General features: G+C 36.6%; 1 protein-coding gene across 1 annotated transcript in view; it reads left to right on the top strand.

The window, feature by feature from the left end:
- The window catches only part of LOC142354209 (uncharacterized), a 135,389-nt gene that overhangs the window by 102,994 nt on the left and 12,926 nt on the right, over positions 1–19,469 (top strand). The window contains exons 5-8 of the mRNA XM_075406462.1: positions 5,508–5,710; positions 9,452–9,660; positions 12,659–12,879; positions 13,443–13,538. Of these exons, the coding sequence (XP_075262577.1) occupies positions 5,508–5,710; positions 9,452–9,660; positions 12,659–12,879; positions 13,443–13,538 (729 nt within the window). The remainder of the gene's footprint in view (positions 1–5,507; positions 5,711–9,451; positions 9,661–12,658; positions 12,880–13,442; positions 13,539–19,469) is intronic.

The following is a 19,469-nucleotide window of genomic DNA, read 5'->3' as shown; positions in this document are numbered from 1 at the left end:
TGAATTTCATTTATGCTCAGTAAAAAAAGCCTAGAAGTTAGTGAGAGATTGCGCAGTGGAAGAAGAAGTGAATGCCGTGCAGGAGGTAAGAGGTTCGAAACCTTTTACTGGCGGTGAAATTACATATTTTAGCGGTGAACTGTGGTCAATTTTTGTAAGATCACCGCTTACTCTAGCGTTGAACTTACCTAATTTCTCCGCATTCACCGCATTTCTCCGCAAAATTATGTACGAAATTTGCGGTGAAAAAACTAACTTTTCACCGCTTATCTTGCATACTTTTGCAATATTTTCTCGACCCGGGTGAAATTGAAATAATCGAACGTTCAAAGCATGCAATTGAGCAGTTCATCTTTTTTTATGTTTTAAATTTGAACTTTGACCTTTGAAATTTGTCCAGTGGCTTTTGAAACGTTTCATTTTGCAACTTTATGGAACACGCTATGGAAAAAAAGAGATTCAGTGAATCTTTATTGAACAATGATGATCTTAATGTTTTTGAAAACTTTGCGCACTTTGAGTCAACGATGACCTTTTGGAGGTTGGAGCTTCTATGTTGGAACAATTTAGCCTTGTCGCTTTTGATAAGAGCTATGACAACTAAATACATCATACTGAACAACTTTCCAATAAACGGGGTTGGGGAAAAACAGGGAAAAGCTCAAAAGGAAGGGTAACATGAAAACGGTTAATAACTTTCTGTCCTTTTATGCAAATGAACTCAATATTTGTTCAACAGAAAGCTTTCTTTGTTACCCTACGGTTTGTGTCCCCAATTTCGTAAATTTATAGAGGCTCAAATTTAGAGACATTGCAATTAACAGAATTGCTCATGGAACTGTTAATCCGAAAAGCCCAAAACTGCTTTGAATAATAATTGTTTTTCCTTTCATATGTGAATTTTTATATTAAAAAACAAATAGTTTGTTTGAAGAAAATGTCCCCAATTTTTGAAGTCCGCCTAAAGTGTAAGTCTGACTTTAGTCCTGTAAATTGGTTCAGGGAAGCTTGTATTAATCATACAAGCTTGATTAATAATTTTTTTAAGTGAGTCGACCTAAAAGTTAGCTTTCAAGTCGACATCAATTTTTCCCTGTGTGACAGGATTCACAAGTCTAACAAAGCCGATAGTCATATGTTGAACAAGTTTCTGATTGGCTTAATGCTAAATAATTCAATAATATGTACACAACAAAATTTCCATGTTTTAAGATATGATTTAAAAAAACATTACACAATAAACAATTGCACATGAATCATGCTGTACCAGGAGGCACGTGCTAAAAACTGTAACTTTAAGAAAACCAAGTCATAATGTTGATTATGGAGATGTAATTCAATGGGTAGGAAGTGGATGACTTTTTCACGGTATTAAAAGAAGATTTGGATCTATTCTGTTTTGACCGAAACTGAGGGGGGGCTGAAACAGAATAGATCCGAAGATTTGTGTAGCAAATGTCACGAAAGTTTTAACTGTTGGCAAGGAACAACAGTGGGCAAGGGGTAGCCAGGCATATTGTGCCAAAATAATTATAACTCAAGGGTCTTTTTAGAAACACCACCAACACTGGCGTCAGTGAAGCAAGCTGATTAGTTTGCTTCTCTGACGTCCGGCCACAGCACCACCAACACTACACATTCAATATTAACTGAAGGGTGAACACCGCACAGGCCATCAGTGTTTGAGGCTTAAATGCGCTAGAAAAGCTCAATTTTCGAAAGTATTTCTGATAAAATTTCAGATAAGAAAATATTTCTGATTTTCCCAAAACAACTTTTTGGGTAAAACAAGGCAACATCGTAGTTTTAACCTTTATAATTCAAATTTCTCGAAATAATTTGCCATACTTTGTGTCACGGCTGCTATCCCACTTATCAAAATAGAAACCTTGCATCAACCAGTTCGTTTAAGCACTTCCAGTTCTGTCCGGATTACATTTTTTGTTGTTCTTTTTCGTAACTGCATTTCCGCTTTTGCTTTCATCGTTGCATTACAAATTCAGTCTATAACTAATAGTTAAGCTATTTTTTTCAAAATAAACTTGGACTTGATTCGCTGCAGATCACAAGATAAAGGATCTTGTCATGTATGCCCATTTAATCTGATAGAGAAACAAAAATAGATGCCTCAAAGTTTTTTTTAAGAAAAATTGTTTAAACATAAACTTGAGTTGGGTTTGCTTTTTGTAATCAGCGATTTTACCTAAAAATCAAACGGTGGGACCGAACAATTTCATTGCAATAGATACAGTTTTCAGTAAAAAAAATTAGGTGGTCAAGAAAAAGATTCACCTCTAACAAATATAATTTTTTGTTCAAGAACAATTTAAGTAACAAATTTCTAACTACTCAATTCATCATATTTTTGCGATAGCTTTGATGAGTTATAAGAGAAAAACCATCGCTTTCGGCAGCTGTCGTTGAGTTTGTGTAGGGTTGCTGTGCTGGAACCTCTTAACGTTTGGCCACTTGACTAGGTCTATAATAATGACGAAAATGCTTTTCTGGCAATAGAAAGTGAATAAAGTTGAAAAAAAAAGAAAAATGAGATTTCTCCTACTAGTCAAGCTCAGATTCAATATTTCTTTAAAAAGTTGACGTCCCATCATTTTGTTGAGAACTTAGTTTCCTTTAAATTAAGTATTTTTTGGATTATAAGTGCATCAAAAAAAGATGCAAAAATATGAAAAAAACAGAGCTTAAATCTAGATAATTTTTATCCCAACTTTTGAGCAAAAACTATGGAGAAATAATTAGTCTGAAAAGCACGTGAGCACTAAAAGGACGTTGTGATTTCTGCTAACATTATTCAAGTTTCCCTTTTTACAAACTTGTCCTTGATATAAATTTTATCTCCATGTGACTTGTTAAAGCTGATAACTAAAAATTTGGAAAATTTCTCTGAGTTTGCATCTAACGATTGTAAAATTCTCTTTAGTCCGCAAATGACATGTTCGATAGCTTGCTGCGTGATAATTCGACGTTTTGAGTTAATATCTAGTTGAAAACTACTTAAAGAAACAAAGAGAAACAGTCGATAAGGAACATTTGAGGGCAGTGGTGTATTTTTCAAGATCTTGCTTCCTTCGCATGCCTAAAAAAACAGTCCTAGCGAAATCTTCGGGGTCAGATTTCAGTTCAATTCTTATTTTCATTTTTCCTATTTCCTCTATGTTGGCAGAATACTTTTGAAATTTGTCCAACATGAGTTTGGATAAGTTTGTGTGGGTGTGTTTCAAGCGTTTTCGGTAATCGACAAAATCTACTGCATATGGTAGGAACGGTAGACGTTTTGGTTCCAAGCAAAAACTGGTTCGCGATTATAGCTTCCGAGTAGCTGACATTAGAACGGACTGGTGCCAATCGTGTTGCATTCAAACTCTGCTCAACACTACTCTAGAAAAACGCTCAAAAATACTGGACAGCATTTCAACTGGCAAAGAATACAATGCAATAATGAATATGTCAAAATAATGGTTAATAAAATTGCTCCAGTCGTAACTTAAAAAGGTCAAATTAGAAATCTTATTGTATTTTGGTGAGCACTATTAGAAGTTTTAATAATGCGTAACAAAATAATCAAATTAATTGGTCAAAAACTGCACTTATATTTTAATGAACAAAAGTGTAAAAGAATGACTTTAGTTTTCATTAACAGATAAAATTGAACAGATAAAATCGAAAATAAAATCAGATGCAATCGGTTAAAAAAATAGTATGTCAAAACTGATCAGTATGTTAGATCAATCGATAATAAAATCAGTATGTCAGAACAAGTGTAAAAGAACTATTGTAGTTTTCATAAACAGATGAGGTTCAATTTAGATCATTATGACACAGCTGTGTTAACAAGTCCGCGAATCAAGAACTTCTGCAGTTCAAGTGTAAACTATACTCCCCGGGTTTTTGGTGTTTCGAGTTATAAAAGCATTGATTTAAAGTCAAATTCCGATTGAACCAACTATTCCCTATTTTAGAAGTCTGAACAAAATGGAAAAAGTTGTAGGGAGATTCAGGGATATTCTGTTTTAAACATAAAATAATCGGACTTTATTTTTCAATTGAGTACAGATGAGTTTATTAGTACTGATTTGCATCAACTGTCCCTAAATTATACCCAGTATTGCACAGATGAAGTAACAGCCAGTGTTCTTGGTCAGTTAAAGTAACAAGCGGCATTACCCAAAATGAGATTCACGACCGAATCCAGATCAGACTAGCCTTGGTCGCGTTCAGGTTATTAGTTCCAATTGGGTCGCGCACTGGGGCTTCCCAGACTAAAAATTTAGTAAATGAAGCAGCATTGATAATTGGTATAATGTACCCGGAACGAGTTTCAAGTCTTGATCGGCACTTCTCCAGCGAAATACAGGACTTTATTGACTACTCAGAACTGATTACGTCATGTTTCAAGTCATAAGACTTTTGAAGATTTGTTAAGACGTGCTCAAGACTTTTCAGGGCAGTTGTTATCTAGAAAAGAGTTTTGAGAAGACATGATTCTTAACTAATGCGTTTCAAAATAAGCTAAAAAACGTCAGAATTTTTGAAAATTTGTTAATCTGATTACGTTATTGTTAATTGAGCATCTGTTAAGTTAAAATTCTCATATGTTCACTCGGAAATCAATTTTCTTTTCAAAAATTAGTGGCCATGACTAATATATTTGCGAGATACAAAATATTTCATTATCGATCAAGTAAAGTTTGTTGAAGTGCTAGCATTTTCTTGTGCTGCGTTGTTCGCTTTGGAGGCTTTTGAAGTCAAGTCATCGCAAACGGCGACTTTTTCTTTCGTTGCGAAACGAAAGAAGACCAACACTAAAAAATGTGTTTGAGACTTGACTCAAGACTTGTCATGTTTTAGCCCAGCCTTGATTGTCAGGTTTTGACCAAGAATGGCTCAATACTTGTCAAGACTTAGCACTTGATTAATGGCCTGCAAGTCTAAAAAGTGACATGATCAGAGCACTGATACAGTACTGATCCAAAACTTGAAACTTCACTGTATAAGTACTGATTAAAAGTTAACGTTCAGTCCAAGTACTCTTTTCAGAAATTTTGGCATTATTCTCTTCGTGGTTTTTGAGCTCCTCATCGAAAAAAAAATATTCCCCGACAAAAACCATCTTACCTCGACAAAACAAAGAAATACATTATACTTAAACCTAGTTATTGCTTCTCATCAACTATATTTAGTCCCATAAAGTTGCAACGCTATCGAACGTTCCATAAGTCCAAGTTCAAATTTAAAACATGCAGATATCTTGCAAAACACTGTCCATTTGCATGCCCCGAGCTTTTCGAACGTTCGCTTGCGTTGCAACTTTATGGGACTTACTATAAAATTGGGCTATCTTTTCAGAAACCAGTATGTTCATGGATCGCGCTCCTCAAATTGTTTTTGGATTGTTGACATAATATTAATGGTTAATCACCAGCTTTGCTTGTAGTACTACTGTAATATTGTACGCAAAAAAGCGCACACCTGTGATTAATTTTGTTTAGGTTTTCGATCAAGTTGTACTTTCAACTACATTTCTGTGTCAGTGAAGAACAGATGCTGGCTTGTGTTTCTCTTCACATTTGGCTTCTTCATTCCCTTAGGGGTCATTCTGGTCTCGTACGTCCGAATATTCATCTTTGTCAGAAACAGCCGACTACCTGCAACTATCATACACCACTGCGACAAAAACAAAAACTACGTTTATGTTAGTGAAGCCAAAACTCTCCCTCACCCCCACCCTCCCCCCCCCCCCCGGTTTAAAACTTTTGCACCCCTATTATGTTATATATCAACAGTAATAGCTAGTTGTACCTTATCATGTTATGTGCAAACCATATAATCAGCGCAAAAATGCGCGCCGCACATTAATTTGTTCCACTCTTTCCCAATATGACCACCTCGCCCCCTACCGGCTGAGTGGGCATCTACTATAATTAGACCAGAATGCTGGGGGTATCAGGGAGGGGCGCTGAAATGAGGAAAACCCAATTGTCACAACCCATGAACAAGTGTCAAAAAGCGGTCAAAATGTGATGGAAATGATAGGTTTTGACGAGCAGTTCTGAGTTCGACGAGCATTAAAGATTGGTGTTTGCATTTCGCAAACAAGCTTGACTTGACAGTTGGAGTTTAAACTGCGAAAATAAACAACCAGATCATAAACACCCTTGTCATTTTTCATAACACCACCCAGCTAGTCAACAATCATAAAATATTTAAAATTATCAGTTTCTAAAAGTAGCGGTTAGAAACAATTATTAAATATTTCTTGGTGGACAAATCTCACTTCCAAAAAAATTTAAAATTTTGGTCGAAATTTTTGCGCTATTTTTAGACTTAGCCTTCTGTGATCGAGATTACATGTTTCAATGCTCTTATTGATTACTTTTTACCCTTTTGAAAGCTGAGACCATAAACCAGACCAATTACTTTAAAAATTTTGACAAATATTTCCTGTAAGGACGCATTACTTTTACTCTGACTTCATCGCCCCTTTCGAGTTGAAAACTATAATTTACAACAAGATATAGGGTGAAAGTCGTAATGTCATTCGAGGCTATTTTCGCTATTTTCTTCACGCCGTCGCAATTTGGGTGGGGGGGGGGGGGGGGGGTTTGCTCGTGACATATACGGAGACAGATGTTAAAATTTTAACACTTCTGACTTTCAAATCGTTAGTTGAGACCAGAGGTTTGTTTTCAACATTGCAAGGTTCCGCATGGCGTCATATTTTTTGATGCAAAACTCTTGCAATATTATTGGGGTTTGTTTCTATTGCGGTCGTTAAAAATCCTTTAAACTTACATATGCGACCAAAACTAAAACGATGATTGTTCTAAAAAATGGTTTCCTTGGTCTAGTTTGAGGTAAAACTAACCAGCATTATATATATATATATATATATATATATATATATATATATATATATATAAACACCATTTCAAACTCAATTATAGATGCTCATATTCTAACACTGTACAAGAAAAAAGTCCTATTATCTTCTATAAATTTGCAACCTAAAAAACTAAATTTAAAACAGTTGGCTTCCAACCAATAACTTTATGTCATATTACAGCACAGCGATTTTCAGCACACTGAATTTCAGAACGTTACCAAAACATTATTTTGTCAAAAATTTAGATAAAAAACAATAAATAGTGAATTTTATTCTTGTTTTTTGTTTTTTGTCTATATGGAAGTGAGTCAAAATTTGAAAACGCCTTTCAATGATTTACCATTTTTAACGATACCCCAGACTCTGACCTAAAATGTTTTTCGTCACTAAAAAACGAGTCGAAAAACGTTCTGGAAAATGATTGAAGCATTTACTCGACTTTGATTAAATACTAAGTTTCAGCTTGAGCAAAAAATTTAGTAATATCCTAAACTTCAGCCAAATATAGTGGACTTTGTGTATTGATAATAAATGGGTATTTCCAATAATTGTTGAAAAATGAATTTGATTTTCAATTTGAATTGCCTCAGAAAGAAAGTGAACCTTCTATGTCACAGACAGATCAAAAATCGTGATCGTTATGATAGTCGTCTTATGTTTTTTTTGTAGATTCTCTAAATCAAATTCAAAAGCTCAACTTCAGAGCTGAAAAAAAAACGAATTAATTACCAAAATTCAGTAGGCCATAAAACCTACTCATGTATAATTTTGAATTATTTTTTAAAGCTATTTGTATGGTATCGAAGAAGTATGTTAAACAGTCCAGACGAATCTAACTTCTTTTGCGAAGAATTTTGCCGTTAATTCAATCTGATAGTTTGGATAAATAGGTTATATAGTCGGTTGAATATGGTTTCATTATTAAATTTTACAAATGAATTTTGTACAATTGTCAAAGTGGAATCGAATAAAGCTGTACTAATTGATACTTTCTGCCAACGTGGGCATGCACAGTTCCGAATTTCACATACAAATTCAAATTCTACTATTGCGTTTGGCATGGAATAAAAAATTTAAAAGCTAAAACAGATTCTTTCGCCCTAATTAATTGAAAGAAAACCCATATTGGAACAAACGAGGAGATTGATTTTTGATTTTAAATTTGTTCCTTTGTGAAAGTTTTTTTTCTACATATTGCTGCATACATATGTTTGTTCCATATATGGTGGAATTTGGAAAACTTTTTACGACAATTTGGAAAAACATTTTTCAGTGTAGTGCATATTAAATCCCTATCTAGTCCTGATTTAATTCTTAAAAGTCCTAGCCGAGTCTTTTAACTCAAGTTTTTGACAATTTTTTTTTTCACTATGGCCAATGGCAACTACGATATATTCGTTTAACTACGTGATCCAAAAAACTTCATGTCTTACGTTTGGTTTCCAGAAACAATTATGGTGGTCCACCCTGGCTGCTATTTGAACAGAAGTGGAATTAGTTTCACCTTAATTGGAACTAGACATTAAGATTAGTATATTTCATAAAAAACGTGTAAAAATGTGGTGGACTATAGATGGTTGCAACTCGCCCGCTGGGAATAAATCGTTTTGCATTTAAGCTTAAGCAATTTGGCGTTTTTTTCGGTTTTAGTTAGAGAAAAACCATGAAATCTCTGATCTTTTTTCTTCGGTATCATCGGTATGTTCGGTTTTAAACGTTAGAAATCGTCCCCCTGTTCAAATTTTAAACATAACAATAGTTTGTTATGTTTGCTTGCAAACTACAGGGAATCATGACAAAATAAAGTATATGTACTTATAATTTCTCAAATCCATACTCGATGAGTGTTTTTTATTGAACTGAATCCCCATCACTGATAAACATGTCTTAAATCTTTTAACTTGAAAAACAAACTTAAAATATGATATTTGTTCACCTGGTTTTATCGTTTGATTTCATAACCATTGACTGCATTAAAAACAAAACTAAACTTTTTTGTATGGAAAAAATCCGACGATTTTTTATGTTTCAAAGCAAACGTACCAAATCTAAGAAACCGAACATACCGAAGCTTTCTTAGGTCCCAGACCAAACATACCGTCAATTTCTTAGAAGGTTGAGAGAGAACAACCTAGTGTAAATTGTGCATAAGATAAGCTTGACGTAGCTTGACAAGAAGCTCTACTTGTTCAACGTATACTTGGCTAGAGAAATGAAGCCTTGAGGAACAAGAAAGAACGTGAGAACGGGTTATAAGAGATGCCCAAGTTCGAGAGCTCAAGACCAGTTGGTGTAAATGGGTAGTACACTAGGCTTTCGAGTAAGAGATCCTGGTTCGAATCCAGTACTGGTCCAGTTTCTCAGTAGTTGCACCTGCTGAGAACCCCTAACACTTATGTTTGAAGCCAAACAAAACGGAACTTGGCGACGATTTCTTACGTAGAAAACATTTCCTACGTCGGTTTTTTTCGGATTTCTGAACTAAAAATGAGTGCTTAAAGGGTTCTTTAAGTCAACCGAACTAGAGTTGCAACAGCTGAATCATTTCAGGTCCAGAGAGAGATCCGGCTAGCAAAGACTCTCATCATCTGTATCTGTATGTTCTTGCTGGCTTGGAGTCCGTACGCAGTTCTCACTGCCACTGTGAACATAATTGGGCCCGCAAGTGTCAGTCCATACCTGTCCTCTCTACCCGCCATCTTTGCCAAGAGCAGCTGCATATACAACCCTGTAGTCTACGCTATACATCATCCATCGAGGTAATAAACCCAGGGTTAGATCTGCAACCCAAGACTGGCACGGGTCCAGAGTATTCAAGGTAACAGACTATGATTCAAATTATTACAACAAAAAGTGTAGCTAAAATGCCCTCAGACTTTAAATTCGATACATATTTCTAGCACCTCACCCCGGAGGCATGCTGCAGTTGGGTTGCGATCCGGGGGCCGACTGGCGACCTAGTCTGCACGACGTTCAAGTTGAATTTTCTTAATGACCTGTACCTGTGTTTGGTCTTGCCCATACCCAATTTTAGTCTGTTCGGTCTGGTCCATATATCGATTTCAATCTGGCACCTACCCAATTTCGGCCAGAGTGAAAACACGTTTATTTTTATTCATAAAAACTAATCAACTACTATTTTATGGCCTAATCGTAACCAAATATTTATGTTGAAAGCTTTTATAAGACTGCCAAAATTTTCCAAGACTACAAAACGTCTTGCAAGATTATCTTCTAATATTTTGAAATTTCTAATATTATCTTCTAATATTCATCATAAACTTTAGCTTTGTAGGGATCAAACAAGCGAATTATTGATCTTGCAGAATGATGCAAAGAACTAATTGTTCAGCTTTGTTGATCAAAAAATTGCTTTGTTTTAGTACACCAATTAACTCCAAGCTCAGATATTCAATTGTTTTGCTGATTTTTAGTTAATAACTCAATTTTCACGTAGAAAGTGCTAAATCACCTCTCAAGAAGTTGGTCAGTATGCTTCTGAATAACGATAGACTAAATTCTAGATTTCTAACAATTATCTTTCTTAAAGGAGCCTTCAAAATATGCCTCAAATTTGTTTAACCTAATGTAATTTAACAAAACAATTTTTTTCCTCAATTAGCGTCAGTCACACCAATATCGAAACCTCTCTAAGCTCCTAAACAGAGCAAATATGAGAAATATATTCTGTACTTTGTACAGAGATTCTTTTAGCTAGGGAGGAGAACTACGAATATCACATTTAAATCTCTTTTAAAAAAGTCAAAGCTAGGTATAGCTGTATAACCACTAACTTAATTTACAGAAACGAGACCCAGTAACAAGTAATTTATCTCTCCATTGGGTTTGAGGGGCGTGTGAGTGATGGGCGAGTTAATTGCCCAGGCTGAGATCGCATACCAATAGTCTAATGCACAGGCCAAAATGAACCCGCTAAGTGGGGGGGGGGGGCTATGGGTTTCGACTTTACTCGGTTTGTAAACATAAATGAACGAATGAAAGACTTGACATTGGGAGCTTTGAGAGTTTTGGATGTAAATTTTCCGGATCTTTTCTGCTAGCACCCCCCCCCCCCCAGCCTTATATAGCCGTTAAATTTGCACCCCCCAAAATCTATGTTTTCGCGAATTGTGAGAGCGATATTTGCATTTCATTGAAACAAGAGTGTGTAGGTAGATTGAAGGCACTTTTAGAATAGTTTCCTTAAGAAGTTTTAAAAAATCAAGCCCTTATTGTTGCCAAAAACACCAAAAATGATCTAATACAGAAATTTTTATTGATGCTTACGTTATATGCAACAAATTTTGGTTGAATACGTAATACTTTCAAACCGGTGGCGGTCAAGCAAGCCGATAGGCAAGCAAGCCGAAAAATTTTCGGATACCCGTATTTTAAGTTGCCCCTGGCGGGCCGGTGGGCGCGCTTCGCGCGCGTCGCGGCTACACCGCGATAACCGGCCCGCTATTTCCGGATTACATCCCACAGCGGATAAGAAGCATGGCCATGGACAGCGGTCTGGAGAGGCCCGTACCCACTAGATGTCTAAAAAGTGACGCATTTTTGTTCCTTGGTGCATTGGAATACATTATGCACTATAATACTACGCGCAGTATTGATTGTAACGGCTGGTAATGTATTATTTCTGATAGATTACATAACTATTACATAACTTTTGGCTTGCTTTTCTGTCGGCTTGCTTCCCGGGTCGAGGTTTGGCGGTGAATTTTTGTAAGAAATGCGGTGAAAAAAAATAATTTTCACCGCGTATTTCCTACATCTTTTCGCGGTGAATGCGGTGAATCGCGGTGAATTATTTATTTTCATCGCGCTCTCAGTGTTCTTACAAAAAAGAACCGTCCCCACACGGGTTCGAACTTCTCACCGCCTGCATGCCTTCAACTGCTTAGTCCACTCCGCTAACTCTCACTGAAATCTTTGTAATTTCTTGTGAATTTAAATCAGAATGAGAAAGCTTTGGAAATCATATGTGGTGAATTGTAAAGAAATGCGGTGAAATTCGCGGTGAATTTTTGTAAGAAATGCGGTGAAATGTGGTGAATTATTTTTTTTCACCGCATTCACCGCTTTCACCGCATTTCTTACATTATTTTGCCACAAACGTCGATGCGGTGAATTTCGCGGTGAATTTTTGTAAGAAATGCGGTGAAATGCGGTGAAATATTTATTTTCACCGCACTCACCGCAATCAACGCCTTTCTTACAAAAATTCACCGCATTTCTTACAAAAATTTACCCAAAAACCTCGACCCGGGTTGCCTATCGGCTTACTTTGCATTCGCCTTTCAAACCATAGCTGTGCTAGCTTTTAGTAAATGCATATTACTCATATATGTTCACGTATAAGATTACGTAGCTTTAACAATATGTTTACACATTTATAAATGGGGTGCCTAACTAAGCGGGGGGGGGCGCTAGCAGAAAAGATCCAATTTTCCGATGCTCATCGGTAGATCCATTTTGGGGCAAAATAGATAATTGTAAATGGGTGATCGCTGAATTGTCCAAGAGGGAGGTTTAGCCGACAACAGAAAAATAAGAATTTAAACCAACTCACTTATTGTAATGGCGGGACTAACTAGCAACATTTTGACCGATCCGATTTTTCAACCAATTAGATTTTTTTTCAACCAATCAGAATTAAACGTCGGCTTAATTTCCCATTTGTTCCTTGTCGGCTAAACCCCCTGTCGGCCAATATTCCTATCACTTTTTAAACGATTGAAGTCTTTGTTTCAGAGTATCTCTGACGTCACCATTTTCTGCCGCACGGAAGAACTTAAGACGAAGATACGTCAACTCCGACAACGCCAAAAACGCGAGTGCCGCAGTGAGATGTACCCACAGCAATTTGGGAGCCAGAGAAACGGGTGTCAGTCCAGTTAGTGTGGAACTAGTTCCCCCTTCCAAAAGGGGACCCGGCGACCAAATTTCGGGGGGTGGTTCTCAAGTCTTCTTCGGTAAGAAAATGTTGTTATGATTACATTTTAGCCCAGTTTTTAGCTCAAGTATTCCTGTGGGAAGAAAACTCTTTTTCACTATTTACTATTTACTAGACTTTTTACTATTAGTCAAAATGATTTTTTAAGTTTAGTACTTAAGATTAATCATAAAGTTCAAACGAAGTCTAAGTTAACCTCCACCTAATAATTAATGCCTTTTTAAATAATTTTCGGTCAAACTTCGGAAAATTTTAGGGCGGATTTCAGGTTTTCTTCAATAAAAAAGTCAAAAACAGGGTCAGAACTGTTGTCTTTAGTTCGCTTTAGTCGAATTGAGGCTCGACAAATTCTTTAACTTGTCCATCGTAAAAACATGAATTAATTATCGCACCAAATTCCTCTGAAATCAGAAATTTCTTATTGAAAAATTTTAGTTAAATTTTTGGAACGTTGTGAGCATTTTAGCAGGTTCTTTGGTAAGTATTATTATTGAGTATCGCAGAGCTTTCAGTATTTTTACACTGTTTTTTTTATTTTGTGATCGGTTAAATTTTGTTGACATTTTTGTTTTTATTTGATAGGACTTCAATTTCAACGCCAGCAGTTAACAAATGGGGAAAAAAGTCCAACTAGTTTGGACACAGATAGTCCCAACACTATTCCAATTACTCCCATTCGTGAGTTAAGACCCTGCCTTGGTCATAAAACGTGATTCTTGTCAAACGCCACGAAGTTTTGAACCTCATTTTGGATAGTTCCCGGTCCTTCAGAGCCCACAAAAATAAACTACCCCTTTATGCTATATTCAGTAACTGAGGTGGGGTGGGGGGGGGGGCTACTCGCTATCCCCCCATCCCCTATTATGCTAGGGCGACGGGGGGAGGGGGGCTCAGCATTACAAAGTTTATGTTTTTATAGATGTTCTTGGCACAGAAACGAGAGAAATGTTCAAAATTTTCGGTAAACCGGGTGATCAAATTTGGGGTTCAAAACTTTGTCGCAAACTCACAACAGCTTGGTACCAACATGTTTCACTAACCTTACATTGTTCTATATAATCCAAAAAGATTATTAAAAAAATAAAATTTTTGCACGCCCTAGATTATTAAACTTCCAAAACTGTCACTTACTGATAAATGACTAACTAATTGAGTTAACAAATAACTTGGATATCATCACTTTGGTTAACAAGGATGATTTCTTATGTGGGTCACACATAAACTTCCAACCAATTTCCGGTCTTGCCCAAGAAACATGCGTCAAGGCTGTAATTCATTTAATTAACACATACCCTTAGAAAAATATGAAAAATATCCCTAACTAATTTTTGCTCATTTCAAATATGCCGTTTGATATTAAACAGAAAAAATGATAGTAATAAATGTTTGAGAAAGAATTCCGCCTGATAAAATTCAGAAAGTAAAGCTACTCAATCGCTCCAACAGTTGTGAATGCGTCATGATTTTATGGTGACTCGACAACAAAAAGAAAAAAAATTTTTGAGGACACATTTAACTACTAGCCGACATGATTTTGTGTGTTTCTCATGCAGGTGCGTAACCATTTAGTAACTATAATATTTTTGTTTTCCTTAAAAAAACATCTATTTCTCGGAAAAAACGCTGTTTTCATATATTTTTTTTTCATAATTCGAAATCAAGTTTCCTTTAAACACCCAACTGTGTAAATTGATTATGCTTCCAAATTTGATCATTAAATTTTGAAAGACGAGACAGTGTCAACAAATTGTGCGTTAAAAAATACGCATAATTGGAAAACCTCATTTCAAATTCTATTGTAAACGGAAACTTAATCGTGAAACGAAAAATGAATATTTTCAAAATTTCAAAACTGAGTTTTTGATGTTTTTCCGATTATTTGCGAGTTCCCAATGTCAGCTTTATTGTTTCTGGTAGAAATTCAAACGAGAGACAAATCAAGCAATATTTTTTTCTAAAAATTTCCCAAAATTGTTTCCTTGTAGACCATTCAAAGTTGGTTATTAGCAGTCATAATTAGTTTCGTTTACTCATGAATACTATGTCTAATCAAATAGTTACGAAATGGAAAAAAGGTATTTTTTTGCATTATTTTCCAAAATTTCGCAGCAAATATGTGCTAAAAAACTAAATTTCAGGTAAAATGTTTTAGAAACACCAAACTGTTTGCACACCTATTTTTGGTCTTTAAGTAAACTTTTTAAAAATATTTTGAGTACTTAGGTTCTGTCTCTGTGTTGTTCGGTAAGCATTTTCTTACAATCTCATGCAAAAAATCTTGCTTATTTGTTTACTACTTATTAACAAGAGATTTCCAGATTACAATGAATTGCTAGGTTGCACAAGTGGGTAAAACATAAAACCCGCAAATTTTACAAATCAAAACAAATCAGAAGTCATCAATCAATCAAAACAAATTAAGGAAATCAAGCTTGTGCTTGAACACTCCGAGCCGCGTGCATGAGGGTAAAACTGAATACTCTTGTTGTATTTTACAATTTAAGATTTCGACAATCAAGTTTACATGATTCTTTTGCTGATATGTAATTTCAACATTGTTTTGTAATGTCGAAGCTGTTAAGATGATCTGTTGTCATAATTGAGGGCATTTTTGGCTTTTTGTGTGTGTGTATGTGTAAATTTGTTGTACACTCTTCCGGGGCGACACCTATACACCGGCTATATGTAGGTGAAAGTTGGTGATCATACGTTTGCATCGACGTTTTAATTTGATGCGTGGTGGTTGAAATTTTGTGTTGTTGAATAACAAGGATATGTGAAAGTAGTTATTAGGCTTCATGGGGGCTGTGAAAGTTGAAGTTTAATCGAAGATCGTTGGCAGTATATCCTGTAAACTCTGTTGATGTGAAGGTGTATACTCCGTCGATCTGAAGGCTGTTGACAAAATTATGTGGGTTGGATTCCGGAGACGTTAGTTTTTGTCGAACTGGCATATAAGGGCAAAAAAACAAAAACTTGATGATGACTGTTGTCGGTGAGGGCAAAGAAACACTTTAAGCTGGATTCCGCGTAGTTTTAGGGAAATTAAGGACTTGGGGAAGTTAAAATTTTCTTTTCGTTTTGTATTTTCACAGCGTTGTTACTTCCTCATGATTGTTTGAGCTCGATTGTTTGAGCTTGTGTGAATTGAATATTTGATACGCTGACTTTGGACACAATGATTATGGAAATTCAAAACCAATAGGTCGTTTGAAATTTAAAATTTAATGGTTTCAAGTATTGTGTAAAACTTTAGCTAATTTGACTGCTGGTCTGTTCAGCACTCCAGTTGACGTCTTGATTTCGAAGGATCGTGCTCGTCCGTCCAATCCATTATGGCATTTCGCAATTCGACCCATTGGCCAAATACCTCTCGGAGTGAACTCATGCAAGAGCCAGACTAAATCGCCTTCTTTCAATTGTTCTGATTCTGTTCTCCACTTTGGTCGGCTGATAAGATCTGATGTGTACTCTTTTTGCAAACGTTTCCAAAAATGATCCAGTAGTGTTTGTCTGTAAGAGAACTCCTTTTTACTAAATCTTCGGCTGGTTGATGTCAACGGTGCTAAAGGGCTGTAAGGGCGTCTTAATAAGAAATGATTAGGGGTTAGTGCTTCTTCATCGTTTGTGTCTGAAGAGACATATGTAATTGGTCTGGAGTTGAGAAGTCCTTCAGTCTCGGCTACAATTGTCTGAAAAACTTCGGCTTTCAATTGTTGGCTGCCTAAAATTATGAGCAAAGTGCGTTTGGCAGACTGAATTAGCCTTTCCCATATCCCGCCGAAGTGAGGGGCTAGAGGTGGATTCAGTTTCCATGTAAAATTTTGCTGCTGTAGCTGGGACTTGATGTAGTCGTTGTCCACATTGATTTTGCTCAGATCCAACATTTTTTTCGCTGATGTGAAGTTCGATCCATTGGCAGAGATGATTAACTCGGGATATCCTCGTCGCGAAACAAACCTTCTAATGGCTAGTAGACAAGTATCTGTGTCCAATGTCTGACAAACCTCCAGATGCACAGCTCTAGTTACAAGACAGGTGAAAAGACATACGTATTGTTTTTCCAATTTGCGATTTGTGTGCTCAATGAAAAAGGGTCCGAAAAAATCTAACCCAACATTTGGAAAAGGATATTGTTTTCCTGCTTCGGCGAATCGGAAACTGGGTAGGTCGGCCATGAGGGGGGTGATATTTTGTGCTCTCCATCGTCGGCAAATGAAGCATGTTTTACTTAGTTGTTTCAAAAATCGTCTAAGACCTATAATGATGAAATCTTGTTGCAGGTGTGTTCGGACAAACTCTGTTCCAAGATGTCTACAGTCGTTGTGGGCTTGCTCAATTATTAATTTGGTAATATTATTCTTACTGTCAAGAATAATTGGATGTTTCTGGCTGTAGGGTATTTTAGCGTGCTTTAGTCTGCCTCTTGCTCGTATTAAACCATCTTCGTCCAGGAAGGGAGTGAACTGTAATAACTTGTCCTTTTTGTCTAGTTCATTTTCCCGTTCAAGGTTTCTTATGCTTTCAGAAAAAGTTTTATGCTGTGATTGTCTCAATAGATGGTGTCGTGCGTCTTCATAACTGTTTGTGACTGGTCGTTTTCGAAAGATATTGACTGCTTTCATTACTGTTTCGGTCCGTCGCATAAGTTTATTCCAACTAGAGAAATCATTAGTGTCAATAACTGTGTTTGAAGTTTCTGTACGTAAAACGTTTATGGCTGTAAATTGCTGGTCTTGTTGGAAATTTGAAACGGGATTTTCTAGGAGAAATTTTGGCGCTGACAGCCATTTTTCTTTCAAGTCTGTTAAAGAAAGTCCTCTTGTTCCGTGATCTGCAGGGTTGATTTTACCGGGTACAAAATTCCATTGTTCTGTCTTAGAGTTGGCTAAAATTTGTGCAATTCTATTTGCTACAAAAACTTTTTGGTGTTTTGTTGATTTAATCCAACCTAATGTGGCCATACTGTTAGTCCAGAACTGAAATTTGTCAAACTGTGCTGTCATTTCGGTTCGAACAAAAGAAGCAAGTTCTGCTCCCATAGCTGCTGCTTCTAGTTCTAACTTCGGTATGGTTGTTGTTTTAATGGGTGCAACTCTTGCTTTGCTAACAACATATTCAGTTGTTATTTCTTCTGCGCTGCTTGATCTGATGTATATTGTCGTTGCTATTGCTGTACTTGATGCATCGCAAAATATGTGAAGTTCATGCTTAGCATCTGTGTTGGGGATCAGACATCTGCTAATAGGAATTTCTGGCATCTGCTCATATTCGTCGACCCATTGCTGTAAGTCGTGTTGGAACTCTCTTGGAATCTGATTATTCCAGTTGTTACCTTGTTTCACTATTGATCGATGAATGCATCGTACTCTAATGGGAAACGGCGTGATGATTCCAAGGGGATCGAACAATGATGCGGCGAGTGACAGTAATTGACGTTGTTGCATGCTTTTGACATCCACTTTTAAGTCTGGTCTTTTGAAGATGAAAATATCTTCCTTGGCATTCCACATTTGTCCTAAAATACGTTGCTCTATCGCTGTGTCTGCATTTTCTCCAGTTATTTTCATGACGGTGTTTGGGTCGTTACTAAAAAATTTTGTAAGCTGAAAGCCACCTTTCTGTAACGTATCCTTTACTTCTGTTGCTGTGATTGCTGCGGTTTCGGTTGTCTTAAAACTTTGAAGGTAATCATCCATGTAGAAATTGTTACTTATCGCTGAGTAGGCTTCAGGATTACTTAATTTGTTATCTTCTGCACATCTGTGGAGTATGTATATTGCACATGAAGGGGAACAAGTTGCACCGAATGTTAGTCTCTTGTACTTGAAAATTTTTTCTTCTCCATCTTTGTTCCACAAAAACTTGAGTGCGTCTTGGTCTTCTGTTCTTATGGCAACTTGCATGAACATCGCTTCGATATCGCCGGTTACTGCAATCTTGTACTGCCGAAATCTCAGAAGAAGTCCAACAAGGTTGCATAGTAGATCTGGTCCGGTCAAAAGAGCTTTGTTAAGTGAATGTCCTTTGTATACCGAAGCTGCATTTGTGACTCGTCTTACCTTTTTTTTTCATTTTATGTTCAACGGGGTGGTGTGGAAGATACCAAAAATGTGAATTCATGAAACTGGGTTGACGTTGTGTCTCTTCAACAAATCCAATTTCGATGTCTGCTTCGATGGTTTGGTTGTAACGACAAAATAGGTCTGGTTCCTGTTGAAGTCGGTTTTCAAGTGACTGTAATTGTGCTTTGGCAAGAAAGTAGTTGTTCGGTAGCTTAGTGTCATCTTTCCAAGGTAGTCCGATCTCATAACGAGAACCGTTGTGGCATCTCGTCCTTTTTAGTGTTTCAAGAGCTTTCCTGTCATCTGCTGTCAGTGTCTTTTTTCCGCTCACTAAACTTTTTCCCTCCATTGTCCAAAACATTTGAAGCATGTCGTTCTCTATTTCCTGTTCGGGGTTCTTCGTTCTGTTGTAAAGCGTGATGTTGTAATTGATTTCTTGTTTATTACTGGTTGGCTTGTATTTCTGTGGTATTGGTCCTGTAACGGTCCATCCAAGGTGCGTCAAGACTCCGTATGGGGTTCCTGGTGGTCCTGTTGTGAATTT

This window comes from Convolutriloba macropyga, chromosome 15 (assembly GCF_964194025.1).
Source record: "Convolutriloba macropyga chromosome 15, txConMacr16.3, whole genome shotgun sequence".
NCBI lineage: Eukaryota > Metazoa > Xenacoelomorpha > Acoela > Convolutidae > Convolutriloba > Convolutriloba macropyga.
Note: the sequence above shows the minus strand (reverse complement) of the source record. Positions and strands in the feature narration are given on the sequence as shown.